General features: G+C 40.9%; 1 protein-coding gene across 3 annotated transcripts in view; it reads right to left on the reverse strand.

The window, feature by feature from the left end:
• The window catches only part of RPS6KC1 (ribosomal protein S6 kinase C1), a 137,358-nt gene that overhangs the window by 102,448 nt on the left and 10,853 nt on the right, over positions 1 to 24,057 (reverse strand). The window contains exons 2-4 of one of the 3 annotated variants that reach the window (XM_090049065.1): positions 22,999 to 23,034; positions 14,206 to 14,326; positions 3,905 to 4,020 (exon numbers count right to left, since the gene is read on the reverse strand). In XM_090049065.1, the coding sequence (XP_089905191.1) occupies positions 3,905 to 4,020; positions 14,206 to 14,326; positions 22,999 to 23,034 (273 nt within the window). Of the gene's footprint in view, positions 1 to 3,904; positions 4,021 to 14,205; positions 14,327 to 20,084; positions 20,103 to 20,829; positions 20,851 to 22,998; positions 23,035 to 24,057 lie in introns of those variants that run through there. The other 2 variants (XM_090049074.1, XM_090049083.1) reach the window with 2 other exon arrangements.

Raw genomic sequence — 24,057 nt, forward strand, 5'->3', positions numbered from 1 at the left:
GCCACTTAAAATGAACAATTTATTCTAAGGTGGCAAATCTTCCTATTTTGGAATTAATTCAACTTACCTTTATGAAAGCTGCTGGTCCATTTTCTAACAAGGTTTTTCAGTGATAAAACTACACTAAACTATGAGGGTTATCACACATTGGAACAGACTGCCTACAGAAGTTGTAGAATCCCCATCCCTAGAAGCTTTCAAGTTTAGGCTTGACAGACACTTGGCTGAAATGGTTTAGTCAGGGATGATCCTGCCCTGATCAGGGAGTGGGACTGGATGATCTCGCAAGGTCCCTTCCATCGCTACTTTCCTAGGATCCTATCTCCAAATTATTCTACACAAACTATGAGGCTGTTTCAGAAAGTAATGGCAATTTTGCAACGATCATTTACTGGGATGCAGCAGCTCTCTACACAGTCATAAACAATGGGTGCATTCAATAATGCCACCATCAGTGTTCCCTGCTGCTGTGCAAAATGGTGCAATTTTAAAAAAAATCACTGTTACTCTCTGATCCACACAACTGAACTCAGCTACAGAGAGGTGTTTCACAGTGCTATCTTATGCTCAAAAACCAATGGAAAGCAAGGCTCCAGGGAAAGCAGTTTCTGGTTATAGCATGATTTAAATCACTTTGTGGAGTTATCCAAGCCAAATTAGCATAAAGCAGCTCCCCTTTTCTTTTTGGAAGGAGAAGAGGTTTCAATTAAGTCAGCAACAAGAAAGACTAGACAAGCAAAAGCCCACCAGAACTTTCAGAATCACTGCTCACCAACTCAGCTGCATGCCCTTCTTTGCATCTGTGGTAACAACCTACACCAGCAGTGCTCAAACTTTTTTTTAAACAAAGGAAGTGCACCAAATATTAAAATAAGAAATGGGCCAAGAGCTGCATGGCAAAGCATTATAGCTCTATGCTTTGCCATACCTAACATCCAGTATTTTAAGTAATATTAAAAAGGAGAACACATGGTTTTAGTAATTTTAGATTTACTAATACCAAGTAAAAAGTTCAATATTCTGTAGTATTATTTTATAAAAATAATAAAACTTGCTAAAAAACTGCTGTGTACGGCTGAGGAGGTACTGAAATTGTCTGGACTGGACTGGACTTAACTGAGATTAAGCGCCCACCTAAGTGCCCTGTTCAGCAGTAGGAATTGAAGTTGATGAGCCACTGGCTTGCAATAGCCCCGAAGGAGCCGGCTGGATTCCAAGTTCTTAGTGCTAGCAGGGGATTGTGGGAGAAGAGGACAGATGTAGATCACCCTGTGACACTAGCTGGCAGCACTGTTCCTTACCTCAGCTCCCTGCACTTCCCAGTGCCCTGCTAGTGTCACAGTAGAGTGAGATCATGCTCTGCCACAGAGCAGTGTGGCTTTAAAATATCATATTTATTTATTTATTTTTGGTGCTGTAGCCAATCCTGTGCTGTTCATAATTGTGTAGTCACTGCCTTTCCCTTTCCAGCTGCAAGGTTTTCACAGGGCTCTGGAGTGCTGGAGTGCAGGGGCTGAGCCCTTACTGCTCTCTGTCTCCCCCTCACCTTAGAATCATAGAAAATTAAGGTGGAAGGGACCTCAGGAGGTCATCTAGTCCAACCCTCTGCTCAAAGCAGCACCATCCCCAACTAGATCATCCTAGCCAAAGTTTTGTCTAGCCAGGTCTTAAAAACCTCCAAGGATAGAGATTCCACTACCTCTCTGGGTAACCTGTTCCAGTGCTTTAATACCCTCCTAGTAAGAAAATTCTTCTCCCACACTGAATCCAGCTGCAGGGAAAAGAAAAGATGAGCAGCAAAAATGGCCCTCAGCCCCTGGACTTGGAGTTCCACAAAAACACTGAGCTCACTGGCATGTTAACCCGGGCTCTGGGTGAACCCACAGTTTTCATGCTGGGTGATGAGCAGTAGTGGCAGCAGTGCTTATCTTCTGGGCTCCAGAGCTGCACAAAAACTGTGACTCCAGTCAGAACCCACACTGATATGCCAGTGATATCAGAGGATTCATGGAGCTCCAGAGTCAAGGGGCTGAGCACAGCCACTGCTGCACATCACCTCTTTACCCTGCCTTTGAACTCAGTGGGAGAGGGATAAGAAGCCAAAACGCAGTGACACCCAGTTCCTGGACTCCAGAGCTGCATGAAAGCTCTGACCTTGCCAGCCTGTCAGCAGGAGTGAGAACCATTGCTGCTCATACCCTCCTTTCCCCTGTCTCTCAACTCAGTTGCATGGGAAATGAAGGAAGAGTAGAAAGAGCCTTTACCTGGGTTGATGTGCCACACCTGATCCACAGGGTGGAGGCTCAGCTCCCCTGACATACAAAGCTAAATCAGAATAGGACATATATAATACTGTTTGCCCCAGAAATAGTTGAGTACATACATCCACACAAAACTATCCAGCTTGTTTACAGCAGCAATGTGCAGACATAAATCCTCTGGCCATTTCTAGACCTGTGCAATGAAGCTGTGCATCTCACACTTACCTAACAGACCCTGCATAGGTGAAGAACCAGCAGAAATATTATTGTATGGAGCTGGAGAGAACAAGCAACCCTGATGTAGCAGTAAACAAGAACTAGTGACTGGCCAGATCTTAAAGCTTTCTACACAAGACATTGTTCAGTGTCCGATACAACTAAGCAGCTGAAAAAAGGACCCTTTTCCTTTAGCTTAACTGCTTTTAAAGCAAAAGAAGTGAAACTAAGAGATATATGCTTTTATACTGAAAGAGTATGCAAATAGGAGAGTTATACCAGCACAATTTTTATGTAGACAAATCCATAAATAAAGTATTTTGAAAATCTACTGAAATCTAAAAACAAAGACTGACATCTTATGGCAATTTAAACTCAGAATTAAACCCTGAGTAAGGTTTAAATTGGAAACAGCTTTACCATAACATGGATTTTCATGTACTTTAAGTATGATCTATGAGTTTTGTTAACAAAGGAGTATTTTTGTTCTGATTCTTTCTAAAAAGAAAATATTTCTGTTTTGTTTAGGCTTTGTTCAATTAATGAAAAATTCTAACCTAAACACAAATGCAGTGTGAGCTGCAAGACAAGAATCTAAGTAGTAAAACAGTCCAATTGACACTGCCAAAGCTGAAAAGATATTAAACTGGTAGTAATCTAAAACATTTTTAAAAAATCGTAAGACTTAAAAAATAATAAAATTCCCATATATTAAGCATGATTTTTATCTTTAGTAACACATGAAACACCTAAGCCTTGATTTTTAAGTGTGTGCAGGATTCAGGACCCATAGAATCCAATAAATCAATTATTTAAACATTTATTTTTATTAGCTACTGTATGTATGGTGCTTTGAAGATGGAATAACTATGTGAAAGCACTGAGAATTTATTAGGAAAAAAAATCCTACACAAGTTATAGCTCTAAATCTACACTCTAGCACTTGGTTACCATAATACTTTTCATGTTCCTAACTCTATATTATATTTGCAACCTGTTCCCTATATGTAATTTGCTGTTATAGAGTTCCAGTACAATTCCTAATAATAGGTTGATACAAAGAAGTCTAATTTTCCTTTGGATACAAGTGTATCAGCTTCATAAAATATGGAAACAGTCAATTATTTTGCTCCAGAACATATTGGAACAAATAAGTACTGGTTTTGTTCTCCAGATTTCCTGTATGTTAGTCAGTGAAAATCCAAATCTCCTGCCCTGAATTTTCTCCCGCATGTTTGCAGTTTATAGAACAGGAACTTATAGAACATTTCCTATTCACTAAGCTCCAGGTACACAGCTTGAGTCAGTAGAAAAATTTGCAGTGACTTTAGAAAGTTTAGAGTGAGTGAGCAACAGCAGCAAAATTCTGTATCGCTAGGCAGCTATTTAGAAGAGACTCCACTGGTATTTTCTCAATATTAACAAACCTTAAAGAAGTCTTCAAACTGCTTGCTATTATAGAGTGCAGGGATGTTAGCAGAAAACTGCAACAGATCTTCAGCACATTGTCTTCTTTCTTCAATCACAGTTTCATCAAATCTCCCTGGAACAGAAATATGGATTGACATGCTTTAAAATAATTATAACAATTATAGTACAAAAAAAAATCCTCTGAAGAAAATGCCCCGCATCTATGAGAGTCATTCAAATGCTTCAGGAGACTGTGGCAATCTTCACACTTCCTATTCTTAACTGTCCCTAGAGTCTTGTCTTCTGCAAACCACTTAAATGATGAAAGCTGGCAGTCACAACAGGAAACCTTGGCTCTCTCATCCTAAAAAATATGCAAGGCAACACTCTTCATTAGCCAAGAGACGCTAACGTATGTCCACAGATATCTGAAAGTAAATGATACGTGAACAATTTGACAATATGCCTGTCAATGTCAGTCTTCATTAGGGCCCTAATCCTGTAAGGAGCTGAGGACTTTCCACTCATTCTCAAAAAAAGAAAAAAAAATGAATAAATCTAGAAAACAGGTAATAGGGCTCCCAGGTGCCCTCTGTGGAAGCTTTAAGGAGATGCTTTCAACAGTGTAGCCAAGCCGCCAGGCAAAAAAAACCATGTTCTTAGGATAGCTCCTGATCCATATGGTAAAGTGTGCTTTTTCGCCATAGATACAAAAAGTTTAGAGTTAGAAGGCAACACAGCCTCCAACATCTGCATTTTTTCCCTTACCATTTCCCCATTCCGTGCCCCAAACCTCTTCCATAGAAGGAGAGCTGTTAAGGAAGAACCCTAAAGCTTCTGCTTAGTTTTCCTCTCCACTCCGCTCCTTCTCCCAGAAAAAGGACAGTCTAGCCTCTAGCTATAGTCATATACTATGCAACTGAACCCAAATGCCCATAGCCTTTCATACCAGCTATGTCACAGCTACCATATCATCTGAAATACATACTGTATTTACTCAGTTCCAGGACAAGGTAAAGCCCTCATCTTGGAATTGATATAGGGCAGCAAGGGGGTCAGGCAGCTGCTGCACTCTGGCTCCAGCCCCAACTGCAGACCAGGGATGCAGCCACAGCTGCTGCATGCCCTGCCCTCTGCCACCTCTGCACCCCCTGCCTCTCTCCAGCTACAGCCTCAGGCCCCTGGCCCTCTCCCCTGTCTCCTCCCCACCCATTTCCCCAATCTCCTCCTCCATGCTGCTTATATCCCCCATAGTCTCAGGCCCCTTCCCCCCCACCCAACCCATATCTCACCCCCCTCCCCACTCTTCCCCTCATTCTTCCTCTGTGCTAGCAGGCTTCATCCCCGTTGCAGCCTGGAGCACAGCGCATAGCCCCAGCCCCACCCCAAAGCAGTGGTGCTGGCTCTGCACAGCTGCTATGGGGCTGGGATGGGGCCACACTTCATGCCCCAGGCTGGAACAGAGGCAGAGCCTGCCCGCACTGGAGCAAAGGTAAGGGGTGGGGGTGGAAAATGAGACAGGCAGGTGGGAGAGAAGCAAGCTGCAGGGGCAAGCTGTTTGAACCCCCCCCCCCACTGACCCCTAGTGCATGCCTCCCTGCAGCAACGTCGGGGGTGAATTTAAGACAATCCTCCAATAATTAAGATTTTATAAATGGAAGATTATAGCAAGTTTATGTATTTTCCATGTATAGAATCTAATTATTGGGGCGTCACTTTGGATTTGGGTAAGTACAGTGGTTACATGTTCAAAATAAATAGGATAGACATTAACAGAAGACTGGAAAGAAAAAACAGGTGGGAAGGGCTTCTACATATGAAAACAAAAGACTGAGGCACACCTGTCCAAGAAATATTGCCCTAGTACATTGGCAGTAAATAAGAGTTACCTGACAGCAGCATGAAACTTACTCTGAAGATAACTACATAGAACATGGAGAGAAATTTCACTTATGCTAGGAGCAAGCAAAAAAGCATCAAAATAAGACTCCTTTCAGAAATCCTTCAAGTGAACACTTCCCACAAGGAACTAGAGGAAAGAAACAACAAGAAAAACCTAACAAATAAGGAAACCCAACACAGAGTCAGCAACCAAGTCCACAATTTATTGTCTTGGATGTGGAGTGGCTCAGGTTTCAGAGTTAAAGGGGCAAGTACAAAAAAGGGAACTCAGTAAGTGGCAGCAACCAAAAGAAGCTGAAAACAGAATACAACAAAATATTGGATTTGGAGCAACAGAAAACGCTGAGAAGTTGTCAAGCAGCCAACAAGGTCAGAATCTACAACATCCACAAAACCACAAATTTTACCTGTCCCACTGAAAAAGTAGTTACTGCGTTTTTAGCTCATTAACTCATACCATCTCTTTAGAACTAAAACTGATGCACTGTCAATGTATCGAACTGTGTTTACACTGATAGCCATCATGTAAATTGATTAAAGTGATGCCTCTCGTAACTTGCACTCCTGTCTCACAGCATCTCATTTTCATACTCAAGTCAGTCTGGTCCCGCTTCTACATACTGATCAATCTCCCAAGCTCCTACCAGTTTTTCAAGATGGTTAAGTGACTATCTGTTCTTCAAACAATTCTTTCCAGTGAGGCCTTTTTGATGTTAAATCAATGTTGTCTTGACTTCTCTCTACGTCTCTTGTCCAAGTTAAAATTCCAGGCGGGGTACACAGGTAGCAGTGCTGTGACCATGCCTTACTCCACAGTCTGTCAAGTCCTCTCACTTTCATGGTACTAGATAAACACCACACTTGCAAAACAAGGTTATTACTGTTAACCAAACCACTATATATAATGACTGAAGCAAGAGGTGGCAGAAATCCCCAGAAAACACTAGGGGTGCACCAATAGATTTTTGGGGCCATTACCAATAGCCGATTTTTAAGGAGGCCTATCAGCCAATACCCATCCAATTTCTGATACCAGCTGGGCAGGTTGAAGAGCTGCGTGCAGCTGGTAAGTCTGGTGGGAAGGAAGGGGGGGGCGCAGATCAAGGCCCCCATGGTGAGGAAGGAGTGGGGCTGGGGCTGGGGCAAGCACTTCCCAGCGGACATGGGACAGACTGGGACATGGGGGGGATAAAAGGGGGTGGCTTCTGCCACTATGCACCGCTGGTCCAGGAGATGCTGGTCCAGCGCTCTTCCACCAGCTCCCACTGCTCATCTGGGAGTGCATGGAGGGGGCAAGTGCCCCCAGATCTGCACAGGGCAGGTAAGGAAGAGCCCCACACAACCCCAGCCCGCCCTGCCCTGCCCCATGCAGATCCAGGGGCACATGCCCACCCCAACCATGCCCTCCTGGACGAGTGGGTGACCGTTGGACCAGCAGTGCACAGCAGTGCAAACCACCCTCCCATGCACACCTCCCTGCGCCCCCCAAACGAGCCACAGCTCTGTCGCATGCCTGCCCCATCCCGGGTGGGCTTCACTTGCCCCAGCCCCTGCTAGGCTGCGCTCCTCTCCATGCTGCTGGGCTGTGCTCCTCACTGCCTACATGCTGCACTGCGGCTGCACACATGGGCATTTATCAGCCAAATTATGGGCAATATCAGACCATATCTTTACAATAAGATCAATTTTATTTATATTGGTGCAGTTCCGATATCAGACTGATGTATCGGTGCACCTCTAGAAAACACCTTATACTAGTTTGTCCTACTCATATAAAACTATTTTTAATCCAGTCTCATAATTTAGTTTTTATCTAATCCAAACCTGAACCATTCCTCTGACAGAGCCATTGCTAACAATATTTAGGTTTTAAGAAACAGCGAGATGCCTCTTTTCTTCATGAGGTAGAAAGTAAGTAGGGAAGGTAGATGATGTATTTTATATATTGGTCCATTTATGTTAAGCTGTTAGGCATGTGACTGAGCCAAAAGAGATATTACAGCAAAGTCATTCTTACAGTACAGTATGGACTGAGCATGGTCATTTCCTAGAAACAGATCCAATAATCCAGCTAAGATTATAGTAACTAGGAGATAACAGTAAACCACATAACAATTCAAAGAAGTTTAAACAGCTGGCACTGTTATCATCACTTGAAATTCCCATATTTCGTGCCAAAATGTTTTTCTGTGAGGAGGGTAGGAAAAGTTCAGGTGAAGTACAGGAAATCAAAATGAACTTTTTCCAAGAGGTTCCATCCTACGATGAAAGCAACTCTACTGTAACAGCCCAGAAAAATAAGTACACTACATGAAATACAAACAACCCAATTCTGTAGACTTCTCAATTTCTGTCATTCTAAGGGCAGATGTACATCACAGCTCTTCCATTTCCAGACAGTTTTCAATGTCTTAGTATCATTAACACTAAAGTACTTGGGAATGTGTACAAGTTAATACTTTCTGTGCATAGAAATAAAATAATCTAGAACGGGGGGTGCTCAAGCCCCAGCCCACGGACCAAATGCAGCTTGCAGAGCCTTGGAATCTGGCCCACAGGGCTCCCCACAGGTTAAGAAATTTGGCAGTAGGGGAGCAGTGGCAGTATTGCCACCCCTCCCTACTACCAAAATCATATGCCCCACAGGACAGATAACAGCTGGGCTAGGACCATTGCCCTGAGCAGCCCAAATGAAGCTAAGCCATGCCCACTTCCCTCTGGGCAGCACAGCTGGGGCCATGCCATGCTCCTTTCCCCCCTGCAGAGCTATGCCACAGCCCCTTCTCCCACACAGCTCATTATGGGCCGGGACATGCCCCCTTCCCTCCATCCAGCCAGATCAGGTCCAGATCATGGCCCCACCTCACTGTAGGGCCAGGCTGAGACTGGCCTAAGCCCCCTTCCACCACTCTTGCCGTCCCCACTCTACATGGCTGGCTGGAGTCCTGCCAGATCCAGCCCATGGAGGGGTTGGGCACTGCTCATCTACCTAGCCAGCCAGAAAGGTTGAGCATTACTGATATAGAACAACTGATAAATGTCATTTGTAAACTATAACATCTGCCATTCTCTGTAAAGTGATAGGGTGAAGTTCTTAATATAGATACATTTTTTACAAGTCAGTAACATATGGCAATGTTAACAAGTAACTGCTTCAAAATGGTCAGATTGCCATGATCACCAAAAAGATCGCTGCAAATTGCTACGGTAAAGTGATAAGTAAAGGACTTCACTAATGAACAGAGTTACGCTTACAGCACAAAAATCAGTCTACTAATTAAAATCAAATGCCTATCAAACATTTGAAAGACTTTAAAATCTACTAACTTTTTTTTAACTTTGTCCCCCACTAAAAAAGCAACCAAAGCTGACCTTCTGAAGATAAAGGCCTATGATAATTCTAAGAAATGCCTGAATGGGAACAAAAAGACAGCATAAGCTATTTTCATTTCTTTTTGTTTTTCAGATTTACATTACCTCTTCCTTTCCCATGCTTTTCTGTTGCTCCTCTCTCACTGAAATGTAGTATCTTTTTCAGAAGGCATTTTATACAAGCAGCAAAAGATAACTACATTGAATATTTTTGTGGATTCCCTCCCCTTCTAAGCTATACTGTATCACTTTTGTTTGTACAGAACAATAGGATAAGGAGGTCTTTCAGAATACAGTTCACCCACAATTCTGCTCTTACACAGTTTCATGCAAGAATGGCTAGCCACAAACCCAGATTTCCATGAATTACTTGTTTTGAAGAAGCTAGCAAATCCAGAGCACTCATGTCATCTTAGTTTCATTTTCGGGTATCTTACACTCTAATGCCATGGGTTTGCAATCTTTTTAGACTCAAGACATCCTTAGAAAATGCCAACTCCTTGTTTTTACTTTTTTCTTTATAACATTAAAACAACGGAGCAATTCTTCTGCTGCAAAGAACTCAGGAAGACCATAGCAACCCAGAATGTATTTAACACTACAGATTCCTTTGTGAAAACTCTTGGTTTATCCTGTGAATCACGTCTGCAGACCTATTGGTGCTAAGTTACACTGCATGGCATCCCATTGCACCCTTGACAGGATCTCAAGGATCCCAGTCTGCCACAGCAGCCTGGTTGAAAATCACCACTAGAATTCCTGTCTTCTCTTCCCTACCCTTTAAGAGCCACCATACCTTTGGTTTCAATTTTGATCTCAGACAGCAAATATAAGTTTTATAAATGCCTTGTCCACCCATCATCACTCTGCTCTGCAAGTCAGGTATGACGTCAACTCAAGATTAAACAAATAAAATATTTTTCACTTAACTATGCAGCATGCAAGTGCTGACATAGCAGTAACGTGCTCTAACTCCAATTTCACAGATAAGCAAAATAAAATTAAGCTAGATGCAACTAAAGGTCTTGTTATATACACTGCACTTTGAGTTGCTCAAATGTTGATCAGAGTTAGTGCTAGCTCAAGTTTGGAGTAGTCAGAACCTAGGGCTAAATAACTTCTCTGACTGTCCCCCCACCTACGCAGCCATGACTTGGCACTAGAGGACTGGTGAGCAGGGGCCAGACTAGAAGCTACAGCTGTGAGTTGCCATGACAGGGCTAGTGCGACAGGACAGGCTTCTATCCTTGCTCTAGGTGGGAGGCGGGGGGTGAGTGAGAGATAGGTTGGGGGTGGGAACATGAAGTTGGGAGGTAGAGAGTTAATGGGATAGGGCTGGGTAATGAAATGGGAGGTGAAAAGGAAATGGGAGTGAGGAAATGGTGAGGAAATGAAGGAAGTCAGCTACTGCAGGATAAAAAAAAGTAAAACAAAAAGCATTTAAAAATAAATGAAGAGGAAGTAAATAAAGAAGGTCTCACGTTTTAATAAAATGGAATTTAGGGTTTTTTTGTTGGGGGAGGATAAAGGAAGGGGGTTATGGTGCCTGGGATGGCTGGGAGGTGGGAGAAGTGAGGGAACATGCTTTTCAGGGAGCTACTGTCCCTGCCCCAGGAAGGAAGCCCCAAATCATGGGGACCCAGTCTGGCCCCCTATTCACCAGCACCCCCTCCACCCTACCCTAGGCTCCACTCCTAAATCTATCCATACCCTGCAATCTGCCTAGCTAGCACCTATTCTGCAGGCTGTTTACACAAGGTTGCACACCAGAGGGTAGGAAGGTCACACTCCCAGGAGCAGGAGGGGGAGTTGGCTTAATGCCAAAACCACCTCCCAAGCAGCGCAGTTCATGGGGTGGAAAGTTTGCCCACACAGAACAGGAGGGCAGGAAAGGAGATACAGCATCCTTGGATGCTGAAGGACTGCAACTTGGGCAGCTCATCTGTGGGAAGTGGCCATGCATTAATGGAACACAAGCTGGGTAATACAGATCAGAGATAAACCTGCCCTGGAGTGGTGTAACTTTAAACAACCTAAAGTGTGTTTAAAACTAGTTTCAGGTGTTAATGTGTGGACAATCCAGGGACAATCCTAAAATTAATGTGTAACAAGGCCCTTAGCTGGATTTTGGAAGAGAACCCCAAATCTCTGCATTTTACAAGATTTTACACAGATATCTATAAAATCTACATCACAGATCAATTTTCTTGGTAATCTGTTACAGGTTCTGCATCTCTCATGGCCAGTTAAAATTAAATGCCATCCTGGTTTAGTGTCAAAGATCAAGTTGCAGACACCATTGTTTCAAGTCAAGGTCATTTAATCCTTTGTGTGACAAGTCCTTTTTTTCAGTTGCTTATAAAACTCTTTATCCGGAATGGCTGAAGCATGCACTTTTCTGTGCCAGGTATCTACCTCAAGAACAGTTTTGTTTGTAAATTTTCAGCTAAACCATTCTCAAAATGCAGCAGAGGCAAAAACAAAAGTATACAACCATGCAACTAAAGACTAGATCATAATGCCTTCCACAACAGACCTGCATTAAGGCTTAATATTTTAATATTTAATATTTTGGCATCACCCAATATTTACATGCTTGACTTTGAAATGTAGGTTTCCCCTGTGCAGCAGCAAGTAGAGGATAGAAAAAAAATGTGCAGTGTATTCTGAAAAGACATAACTGAGGTACACGGTAGTTCTGCCCTGAAAGACTGATCAGGAATGGGACTGAAGTCAAGAGTCACTGGGTTCCTTCTCTACTGACACTGACAGAATCTGACTCACACAAGTAGAGAGGCCACCAAAAAAGCTATCCCAAAATTATTATAACAATCACAGCCTTAAAGTGTTTTTTAGTCTCCAATTAGTCTCCCAAAGCAATACCTCAATGAATATGTAAATAATGTAAGATCCAACTTTACACAGTTCCAAATTGATGAATATGCTAATTATAGGGGAGCTATACAGATTATGGCTCCCTAATGTCCATTCCAGGCTAGTTAAGCATATAAAACCCATCTAAGAAATACATGTTTTTATACTAACAGCATTTCTTTAGTTAAAAAAGTTTTCCTTTTAAGTAGACAGATACCATTTTCAAAAGCTCCTTAGGCGCTCAGAGGTATAGCTATGATACAGTCATAGAAGCAACTGCAGCATAGTGAAGAGATACCAGAGCCAATTTCAAATGGACCAACAAAGAAGGTTGTGCTGGCTAATTTACTTCTGCACATGCAACACAGATGCATCCTAATTCCCACTGACTTAAGTTCTGTCTACACAGGAACCATGCAGATAAGTGCTAGAGAAACCCAGTTCAGGATCTTAGTTATTTACTCAGCAGTTGGAGCCTATGCTGTGCAATTTTACTGCTGTCAGTAGCCAAAACAGTTCAAGTGTGTCCACAAGCACACCTCTGACTGCAGCACAGACATATCTTGAGTTGCTTCTGAACAGGAACCTAAATGGTTTGGGACTTCTTACCTTAGGTTTGGATTTTCAGCTGTGTTAGAACTTAACAGATGAAACGTGGCAGAAATATTTGCTCTATTTAACTATGTTTAAATTTTAAAAGCCCCAAATTTTAAAAACTGTCAAAATAATTACATTATATAATCACATACATGTACATACATGTTTTCATGCTCAAAACAGGGATAAGTAAATGATCTAGTACTGACAATGGCCTGCCCTCATGCCAATGGTAGCTTCAACCATTCCTAGATGCCACATGTAAAACCTCTTTTATAAAGAGAATTAATGGAATAATTACCTTAAAACAAAAGAGAGAGGCCTACTTCAGTCTGTTGATTACAAACTTGTTGAAATAACAGTTATACAATTAAAAAGATCAGAACAGAAGCTTTAACTTTTCAGGCAAAAGTGTAAGAAATCTACTATCTTGTCACTGATTGTTGTGAAATAAAGCACTAAAGCAGGATGTCTAACAGAGAGGTAGACAAGCTCCTACTATAAGCAGACTGTAATAAATATGTAATACATAATATACATAGGAAAGGGGCTTATTCTTACTCATGTATATAAGAATATAAAAATGAGGTCTATTCTCCTCCTGAAGTTTAGAGCTGTATCCACTTATTCAGATGACATAAACTTTGTGTTTTAGAATCCTCTATGAAAAGTTACAGTAAGATTAACATACCAAAAACACAAGTAACTTTACTGTGAAAAAGACACTCATTACACCTTTAAAACAGAGCACCTCAGTCTACAATATTCCTTAATGTTAACTTTATAAGCAATTTCTTTTATTCAGCTTTTTTCCTACCTCTGACCGAGTGTAACAGCTCTCAGTATCTGCAGTTGTTCTACTTTATTAAAAGTTCACTACATTTTACTTTAAACACCCAATCAACTATACTAAATGCTAATTCTCAATCAAATACTTCTTACAGGGAAGAGAAAATATTATAAATGTACATTTCCTTGAAGGAACAATTTGCAAGTAAGATCTTGTATCATATTTTCTGAAGCCTCTTCTTCCTTTACTTTTATTATGAAGGATGTTTCTATTAAGATCATTGCTCTAATTCACTACTCCAATGTCAAAAACATTACTAAATAAAGCTGGAAATTAACTTCATATGTGGAATATTTCCTAAGACAGAGTTCCCATGACAAACGTATTATAATTACTTTAAGGGATCACTATAAATTACAATAACTTTTAATGTCCATATAACAATATGCAACTATTTTGTCTTGTTACTGGCAGCAAGCAAGCATTACTCACATAGCTAACATTATAGATTGGAACCTGCTGAGGGCAGGGACCTTGTGTTTTCCTGCTTGTAAAGCTCCATGCAACTCAATAATTATTTTTTATCCAACAAACCATGACCCAGTCATGCTTACAATCGTTGGTATCTTCATGTCAGGCCTAAATGTTGACTATTAAAAGCAAAGCATATTTTCAGTGCAGTAGAAACAAAAGTATGTCCTGGAACTCTGCACTGACATGTATTTATTATCAAACTAGCTAGTATCAAACAATTTTAGCAAACCAAAAAGAAAGTAAGCTTACCAAAAACTATTGCTTTGGCAAAAGGTGGAAACAATTCTGTATGTCTGTATAAATTTTTATGAATTTGCCAGAGATCTTTGTGCAGTTTCTTAAAGTCACTGTATCTCTTCCAAACGACTATCTGAAGGAGAGAGGGGAAAAAAGCAGGAATGAGTTTAATTGCTCTCACACACTGAAATATTTTTTCTAGGTGTGACTAATGTTAAATGCATTTTTATAAGGAAATTACCTATAGCAAATGTCTTTTAATTCACAATATTTTTCTCCGTCTGATAAAATTACACACTATATCGTTCAATTTAGGTATGACAGCCATACATAATCTTTACATATGTGTATACTCTGCCCCCAAGACCCATTTTGACTAAAAGGACTGCAGCAGAACAACATATTAAAACAAAAAACCTAAAGGAATGTGATGACAGGGAGAGAGTGAAGCTGCCTAACAGGGCAGTCATAGCTCTCCAATGCTGCAAATAGGGGAGCAAAAGAAAGAGGAATGGAAGCTATTTTGCAATCCACCACTCAACAACATTGAGCTTTTCTTAGAGCATCAGCTAGTTTTTTGTTTGTTTGCTTTTTTAAAGGGGGGGATGCTTATAAACAGGACAGAAATACTCAGAACAACAACTTAGCCCACAACATATTCTTCAGTAAAGATCTGATGACATAATGTAAAGTTCAAATGGAAACAGTTTATTGTTATCTTTCCTTAAAAGAAAAAACTCAAAAAAACCAAAACTGAAAATCTGACAACACTGTTGCCTCTAAATAAAACATGCGTCTTCAGGAAAACACTGAGACATTATGCCATGTAAGGATAAGATTCACATATAAAACCACAATTGACAAAAAGTAACTAGAACCATGGAGTTGAACTAAATACTGTATCAGTTATTAACATACAGTTCCCACCCTTCTTTCCCAGTTATTAGTTTTTCTCCCCTACAAATGGATAAACAAAAAATGAATTCTTTGCTTTGCTCTGCTTTTTCTCCCAGAGTCCAAATTGAATTTGGATATTACTGTGCTAAAACTTTGCTTTGTGAAAGAGGTGGAGGCACTTCATGTGCCAGCTCTTGTTTTGTTCAGACTCTTTGCAGTGTTATAACAAGCCTTAATATTAATGCGGAACAATGGTGAAAAATGCCTGAAATGTATGCAACTGCTGATCCAAATATTTTATCCAAACATACCTACAGAGTTGTATATACTGAAACACAACAAAATATATTCTAAGCTACATATTCATTCATTTGACTGATGGGAACAGTTAGCTTCTAATTTCTACTCCAAGAATAAACAAAATCAAGAAACAATGTGTTTAAACAAAGAAAATTATATTAAGAAATTGATAAACAAAGCTAGTAAGAAGATTTCATTTTCATTTGATAGAAATGTCTTACTTTTCTGTAACCACATAGCATTCGGCATGTCTTAATACTAGGTTTCTAAAAAAAATGTCGGCAGGCATGAGATATAGTTATGGAATAATCAAAAGTTTAGGTCAATGGGACCCACGCATTTTTTTCATAACCAGACTAATAATAGACTGTTTAATCTAGTTGCATCCTTGCCATACTAAAATTTTCGCCATAGTCACTGGTTCTCCTTACTCAGTTATACCAGTGCAACATACCACTACATTCAAAATTCAGCTGCAGTTGGTAGCTGACAAGTCACAGGAGAACAAATAAAGAATGTAGGACTCTCTCAAGATGTGGATCCCCTGAGACCTGTCTGTTCAGCATTTTGTTTTGGATGCCCTTGTGTTTTTATGTCCAATCCAAGTTATTTTTAAAGAACCTCAACTTTCAATACTTTCCGTGCAGTATATACTGAAAAGGAAGAGCATAAAACCGCACAAAAGAATGTGAAGTCCAGCCATTAAGTTACAGGAATGGGGATGCTAGGATACAATACCTAGGCTGCCAGGAAAAAAGATCCATTTTCACACTAATATAGTATTGTTTTTCACTGATGCAAGTGATCTCATATTAGGCAGGAGAAGAAAAATAATACTTCCAATATGTCTTACAAAACAAAAGATTCAAGGTCGCCCTGTCATCCTCTGACCAGCTCAGGGAAATCATGTCTTTGCAGGGATGCTGCCTCAGCAAAGCTAACAAAGTTCCTATCCTGACATGTTGGAGAGGAATCAGATCTGAAGGTTGGGCAATACCACAATGCAATCTGCTGGCTACAGAAGTGCAGTACTAAAGGATATTTGATGATAGCATATGCTGTAAGAGGCATGCAATACTTCTGTAGTAACAGGCTACTTGCCATGGTTAGAACAACTGAATCACTTGTAACAGTTTTCACAACAAATATTGGTTTCTTCTCCACAAATGAACACTGAAAGAAACTCACAAGAACTTCATTACAAGGGGTTGCTACACCCACATTACTTTACTGACACTAACCCACAAAAGCAAGGAAGCAATTACTACAGAGCCATCTACTCCTCCAATTTACAATTACCACTTTTCATACTTCTGCCCACACCCCTTAACTAAATTATCTCCCTTCTGTGCCAACAGTTTGGGGTACTTCCTGTAGTAGCTGGTTGCATTAGGAGAAGGTAATTTGGGGAAAGGGTAACATACAGATGAGCTATTAAAAAGTGGTGACAAAAGACTGGCATCTCTGAGGCAACTGCAAACAGAGTTGAGGTTGCAATGCCCTCTGTAGAGTAGTCACAGTTATATTAAGGCACACACTTGTAAGTCTAGTACAACATATGTGTAGACAGTTAAGCTGACCGTTAAGAAACCGTTCACTTTCTTCTAAATTTGCCTGGAGCCTGTTGTATATGTAGCAACCTTAACTGCCTCACAACAAAAGGGGATTTTTTTGTATCCACTTCTTAGATGATTTTTTTTCTTAAAGGCTAACTGGGATAGGCCATATTTCTTTGGGGAAAAAGAAAATAGCAGCTGCTGATGGGGAATATTTCTTAACAGCTGTAAATGATTCCGTTTCCATTACAGCATATCTAATAGAAAAACATCTGACATTAGTGTTTTTGTGCATACCTAGCCCACTGCCAGCTTTGCATATACGCTGTGCTTAAATTTCTAGTTATTACATGAATAATGGCTAAAAGTGACTCTAAATCCAATACTTCCACTTGATCCACTCAGGTTGTATCATATTTTGAACAGACTATTTATGTTTAAGGTATAAGTCAACAATGAAAAGTATACCTAAATAAGGAAAAATTTAATCCAGAAATTAAGTTCAGGATGATTTCCTATTAAAAATGCATCAATAGAAACCAATCAACCAAACAAACAGAACACAAAGAACAGTCAATGAGCATAAGTATAAAACTTATGTGACATTTCATAATAAATGACATACTTTTCTTTTTTTTAGAGGAAATAAAGAATTTACACCCTACTTTAGAACACAACTCCACGTACACATGTAATACCAGGTAGATTTCATAAACATAGACATTAGGGCTGGAAGGGACCTCAGAAGATCGAGTCCAGCCCCCCACCCAAAGGGCAGGAAGTCAGCTGGGGTCATAGGATCCCAGCAAGATAAGCACCCAATTTACTCTTGAAGGTGTTCAATGCAGGTGACATTTGACCTCAACAATTATATAAAATTCAAAAATGACTCAACTTGGGGCTTTTTCTTCTTCAAGCTTCCTTCCGAAAACATCTTCCTGGTAGAAACCGAGTAGCAGCAGCTAGAGAACTGAGCCTGCTACCACCCCCGCACACTGGATCAACCCAGCACATAGGATCTAGGGCTGTATGCTGGATCCAACCACAGACCAACCCCATGAAGTGGTCTGACTTGGCAGGTAGGGCCATGTCATCTAGCACATGAGCTCCCCCATGGATTCAGAAATTTGGCAGCAGGGGAGAGCAATGATAGTATTCACTGCCATGGCTCCCAGAGTAGTGACAATAAACACTGCCTCTGACTCTCAGATTCATAGGTTGTTAGGGGCTGGAAGGGACCTTGCAAGATCATCGGGTCCAGCCCCCTTGCACTTGGCAGGAAGGACAACTGGGGTCAAGTGACCCCAGAGGGGTGACTGTCCAGTCTCCTCTTGAAGATTTCTAGGGTAGGTGATTGCACCTCTTCTGGAGGGAGTTTATTCTATAGTCTGGACACCCTAACTGTGAAGAAGTTTTTCCTGGTGTTAAGCCTGAAAGAGTCTTCCAGGAGTTTGTGGCCATTACTCCTGGTTTTCCCCAAGGATGCCCTGGGAAATAGTTGCTCGCCGAGCCCCTGCACCAGGGGGGCGGCCTCCTGTCCTTGGGCCTCTGGCTCCTCCGGCCCAGCCAGGTAATCAGTGGGGGTCCTGGTGCTCCTGTCCAGACCTTCCTGCATGGAGGTGGTTCCCAACTCCTGCCCAAGAGTCTCAGTTTCCTCTGCCACTGACCAACTGGGCTCCTCCCCAAGGCAGCTCCTCAGCCTGACCTCAGGGTTACCAGTTTCCTCAGCAGCTGGCTGGCTGTTGCAGTTAGGGGAATTCTCTTCCTTCCTCCCTCCTGCCTCCACAGCCAACAGGGTTACCTTACTCTGGGCGGTTTCCCAATCTCCTGCCATCACCTTCTTGCTGTGCTGGCAAGTCACCATGTCAAGGGAGTTACTCAGAAACACCTCTGGGGTGTCTATTCTGGGGGGGGGGGGGTGCAGCTGGCATCTGATTGCTCCGAACGGCATGCCTCGAGAGTGAGCTCTTGCTGACGCTCAAAATGGGCCTCATTAGCCTTGTGTTTGTACTGGAGCTGCTCGACCTCTGTCTTTCAATTTCTCCACCAGTTTGGCCACAGTCATGTGGTCATACTTGTCAACCATCCCAGCTAGCTACTCTATCCAGTTGACCTGATGCCAAATTAAGGATTTGTTTGCTCAAGGGTTTTCAGTGACTCTACTTCCTTTCCCCAAATGATGCCTTCTAGACAGCAGGCTGGGGGATCCCAACACTAACACCATGTGTAGCAAGCCAGTAGGATCCCCACTGCCAAATTTTCAGACCTATAGGGATCCCTTTGCCTTGCATATAATACATGCCCCAATTTTCACCAGCTGCTTTTAGGGGAGAAGGTGTGGGTATATGTGGTAACATCAGCCATCTTTACCCATGGTGGCAACTTGCTGAAACATATTAATGCTAATATAAATTTTCTCTGTGCAATTCACTGCTAATGGTACATAAAACAAGTAGTACAGTGTGTACATAATCTGAAGTAACTAGGTAAGTTTTACACTAATATGTGGTGTTCCAGTTTTGTTCACTGTTTCCTCAAAAGGGCAAGTTTCCTTTTTGGTCTGTATGAATATTAAAAAAAATCCCATAGCACTTAAGTGGGAACATGGCTTAACCAGTGTACCACTTGACAATTTCCCTCCTTTCTACCCTTGAATAGCATATACTAGTTGCCTCCCCTCAACCCAAGAGCTGAATGTGTTTCCTTTGTATGCACAATTTGGTATGCTAGTGATTGTTGCTAGCAATTTATTTTCCCTATGTCCATTTTTAAGAAATCTGAACATATATTTAAAAGCAATTACTTTTCCACCAGCTCATAGCAAAGAGCAGCATGAGTGTACCAAAGGATGAATCGAGCCACATCAATGAAACAGAAGCAAAAATTTGGTCCATTAACTGGGGAGAACCAATTCAAAGCTAAGCAGGTATCTCCCCCTTTTCTAGTTAACATGACTGAAAGATTACGCAGCTGTCGCTTTCTTCAATTAATTCTTGACTACAGGTGCATTCTTTTACAGTTTTAAAAGGAAACAAGTGGTACGCAATAGGCAAAAATATTTAAATAAAAAGATCTCTCTTTCTGATATCACTATGACTATTTCAGATGTTACAGTATATGCAAACATGGAAATTTTACCTCCTGCTTCAGTTTTGTCCAAACATCTCTGACCCAATTCCTTATTTCCTTTTGTCAGACCATTAGTAGTTCCCACATTCAAGTTGAAGATATAGGAGCCAATAACTGATCCTTTGCCTGCAGAGTTGCCTTTGACCTACTGTAGCGCACAGACTGCTAAAATATTTCTGCCTTTTTCAAGAAAAGTACTTTACAGTTTGTCTGGATTTTCAGAAGTGCTGACTTTAAATAATTTGTGGATATATCCCAGCATGATCAAAATTCCTACTGTATTCAGCCACTCCTCCAGAATCTTCAAGTCCCTCAGATATTCTGTAACATATCAATTTGCGATGTGATCAACTCACACTATTACTGAGACAAAACTTAATTCTATACTATAGTTCAGAGGTGTGTATGCCTTATAGCTACAATGCAAATGACATTCACCCTTGTGGGAGTGAACCCTATATGGCATGCTTTTTAGAAGTGAGTATGTTACAGTAACCCCTTAACAGCTAACACCTGTGCTACTGCATGCAAAATATGCCATATATTTTACACGGTTTATTAGGATTGGGAAACCATCAACAAGTTATGGACATTTTATGCCACTTCTTTCACTAGACTGAGGAAGAGTCCACCCATGTTCTCCTAGTCATATGTGAAGGCAATAATTAAACAGTTACACTAGAAATAAGGCTTTATATTTTCACAACCACTTTAAGAATAGAACCATGCAATATTCTAACTAAAAGGCACTTACAAGGTGTTTTTTCTGATGAATGGCTCACGAACAGTTGTTATAAAATGGTTATTCCCACAAAATGAAGATTAAGGTAATGGCAGAGTGTGTTCATGGATAGGTTCAATTCAGGATTCTCCCTGGAAAAGGTGAACATCAAGCTACAAACTACAATAATGCAGTTTCAAAAAAAGATCCCAGGTTGACTTGCTAACTGTGATAGGATATTTTAATTTTAAAAAATGGTAAAGTATGAAGAGACCTCACAGTTTTCCTACACCACTATTCCAAAGAAGTGAACAATTAAAGTTATATTCACAAATTCTCACCTCTGCAAAGTCACTAGTAACCAAAGCATGTTTAATCATACGAGATTTTTCACTCACTTATAGGTTTTCCTTTCACAAGGTATCAACTTTACCCTTAGCTGTGAGAAGAAGCCCATGTTTCAGGGCTTTAGAGGGCTGAGCTGCCTACAGAGGCCAGGAATTAATTTGTTTTCCCCTCATAAATAGTTTGGAGCTTCAGCTGATTTTTTGTTTGTTCCTTCCTGTACAGTAGTCTCTCTCAACCTCTTTATACTCAAGGCACTCATCTTTATATTCAAGGCACCCTTTAGAAAATGTTAGTTCTTTACTTTCGCTCATGTTTTGACTACAAACAAATAATAGAGCAAGACTTTTCTGTTGCAAAGAACTCAGAAAAAACAAAACAGTTTTTTTTTAACATTATCAACTCCCATTTGAAAGTTCTGGGTTTATCTTGTGACTCCTGTAGGTGTTTGTGTACCTACCAGTGCCAATATTAAAAGAATGTCATGGCACTCCAAGGCTCATCACCCTTGTTGAGAATCACTAATACTTTGGTCACTGGTCATAGCTAAAGATGGGAATTTTGACTGGCATGAATTGGCATGCCTGCTAGTATTCAGAATTGCTACAAGGGCCTTGGTGAAAGGTCTTGCCCTTCTGCTCAAACCTAAAATTTGCGATTGGAAGGAATTTATCTCCCAGGCCCAATGGCAAGGATAGTGAGAGGTTTTGATTTCCTTTGTATCGTGAGGTATGACCCTCTCCCTGTGATTCCTGGAGCATACATCATTTGATTCTCCACTTTTGCAATGACAGGACATGCCCATGAGCCCTCATTTTACCTGTGGCATACTGTAGGGTGGTTTTTGTTTTGTTGTATGCTTTGTGGCTATGGTGCGTAAGGGGTTGGAGAGGAGGATTTCTAGGACTCACTGGATACATGGATGCCTGCACTTGATGTCCCAGAGGGCCATTCCAGGCCCATTTTCCTATGTAGCTATATCAGAAGTTTGATACATGCATGTTTTACATGATTCCTGAAAAGTCATCATGTCACTTTAGGTTCAAGGCTTGGGGTTAGAGAAGTACACTCATTTAGGTAATGAAATAAGCCACTCTCTGAACTTCCAAGCCACTAGTCAAGCAGAAGCCATTGAAAAGTAATGTAATTCTCTTCTGAAAAAAAAGTAGAGCATATCATGCATACTTCTCTCTCACAGGCAGCTTTTTGAAGTTTTTAGGAACCACAAGAATACAGCAGGCCCTCTTTTAAAAAGAGCCAAAGAGCAAGCAATAAAATGGTTTCATTTAAATGTATGACAGGCTACTACTTAAGGAGACTGGCAGAGAAATACAGTAAAAGAACTGAAGCCTCCTAACCCCTTTCTACCACCCCCATACTCTTCAGTTCACCCTGTTCAATTAACAGACAGTACTGATGTAAGTTTTTCACTGAAGTATTGGGTAAGGTGGGAAAGACTACCTACAGCTGAGTCCTAAGACTTAAATTGTGAAGTGATCTCTAATTTTACCAGTAGGGGTTAAAGTAGCTCTCAATTTGCCAATTCCAGCCCTGAGAAAGGAGCTGCAAAGTTATCAAAGTGGTTTTGCCATCAAAAGACACTTTACTCCCTCAATTTTTGTTTCAAATCACGATTCATGATTTTCCCTACAAAATAACTGATAGCAGAGTTGCAACATGCTACATTTGCTATGCTCTTTTGAACTACTAAGGCAAAAGACAGATGAACACAGAAAAAAAGGTTTGCTTAGTTTCAACGACAACACACACAGGAATTACTAAATTAAGTCAAAGATACTTCAAAAGTTAGTAATGAGAACATGAACAGAAGCATTTTCACAAGTGTCAGCATGTTACCTCCTGGACATCCTCTGGATTTCTTCTTGAAACAATCTGAAAAACAAAAACAAAAAGCAGATCAGTGCCTGAATTTCAGTTTGCAAAGTTAAAAGACGAACAGACGATAATTTGCTGATGATAAAAAGAAACCACACAGAAGATGCAGTTATTGCCCTTCCTTTTCAATTTGTAGTCAGCATATTTAAGTTATGTCCGATTTTAGTAAAAATTATCAAAATACAAAGTAAAAACTCAGAGTATCTAGCAAGGCAGAAATTGCAGTAATTCAAAACTGTACCAAACTAAACATGTCATATGGCTTGCTAGTTGTACTCTTTTTCTAAGATCTAAATCTTAAAGCAAAATTAATATCAAGGACCACTTAAAATAAAAGTCACACAGAACACCTTCCCATTAATCTTGTCAATCCTTCTGTGCAGCAATTTATTGCTATTAGAGCCACACTAATGCATGAGGTGTGGCTTAGTTATACCCATTCATTTTGATTTGAAGTTGTACATAACCTCTCCTTTGTTGTAGGGCTTTCAGTTTGTTAAAGCAGTACTTCCCCGCATTATCCACAGCCTTCAGTGCACATTTCTCTCCAGGGTACTTTGTAGTTCTGTCTTTCTGCTGTGCCTCAAAATGTTGGTACTGCCTGTATACTTGACTGCGGCTGACTTTTTCCCAAAGAAATTCCAATCAAAAGCAGACACAGCAAAACATGTCAAAGAAAGTTGTGTTTTCTCTTATTTTCTTTTTTTTTAAAAAGGGGATCTAGAGCAGTATTTCTCAACCCATGAGCCACAAGCCAAAAGTGGGTCACAAGAATATACAAAAGGGTCAAGAACAAACTTCAAAAATGGATCAATGAATTTAAAAGATGGATTCTCCTTTACAGGAAAAAACATGGGAAACCTTTGCTCTTCCCTTGCAGGCTTTCAGAGTTCCAGCCTGTGAGGGGCTGCTTGAGACCCCCGTGCCTCATACACAACCCCTGCTGCCCCACATACCCACCCCCCGACCTACACACACTGGGTGGGGCTGGGTCATGAGAGGCACTGGGCCAGGACTGGC

The sequence above is a fragment of the Crocodylus siamensis genome, chromosome 1 (genome assembly GCF_052110815.1).
Source record: "Crocodylus siamensis isolate JL-2025a chromosome 1, ASM5211081v1, whole genome shotgun sequence".
Taxonomy (NCBI): Eukaryota; Metazoa; Chordata; order Crocodylia; family Crocodylidae; genus Crocodylus; species Crocodylus siamensis.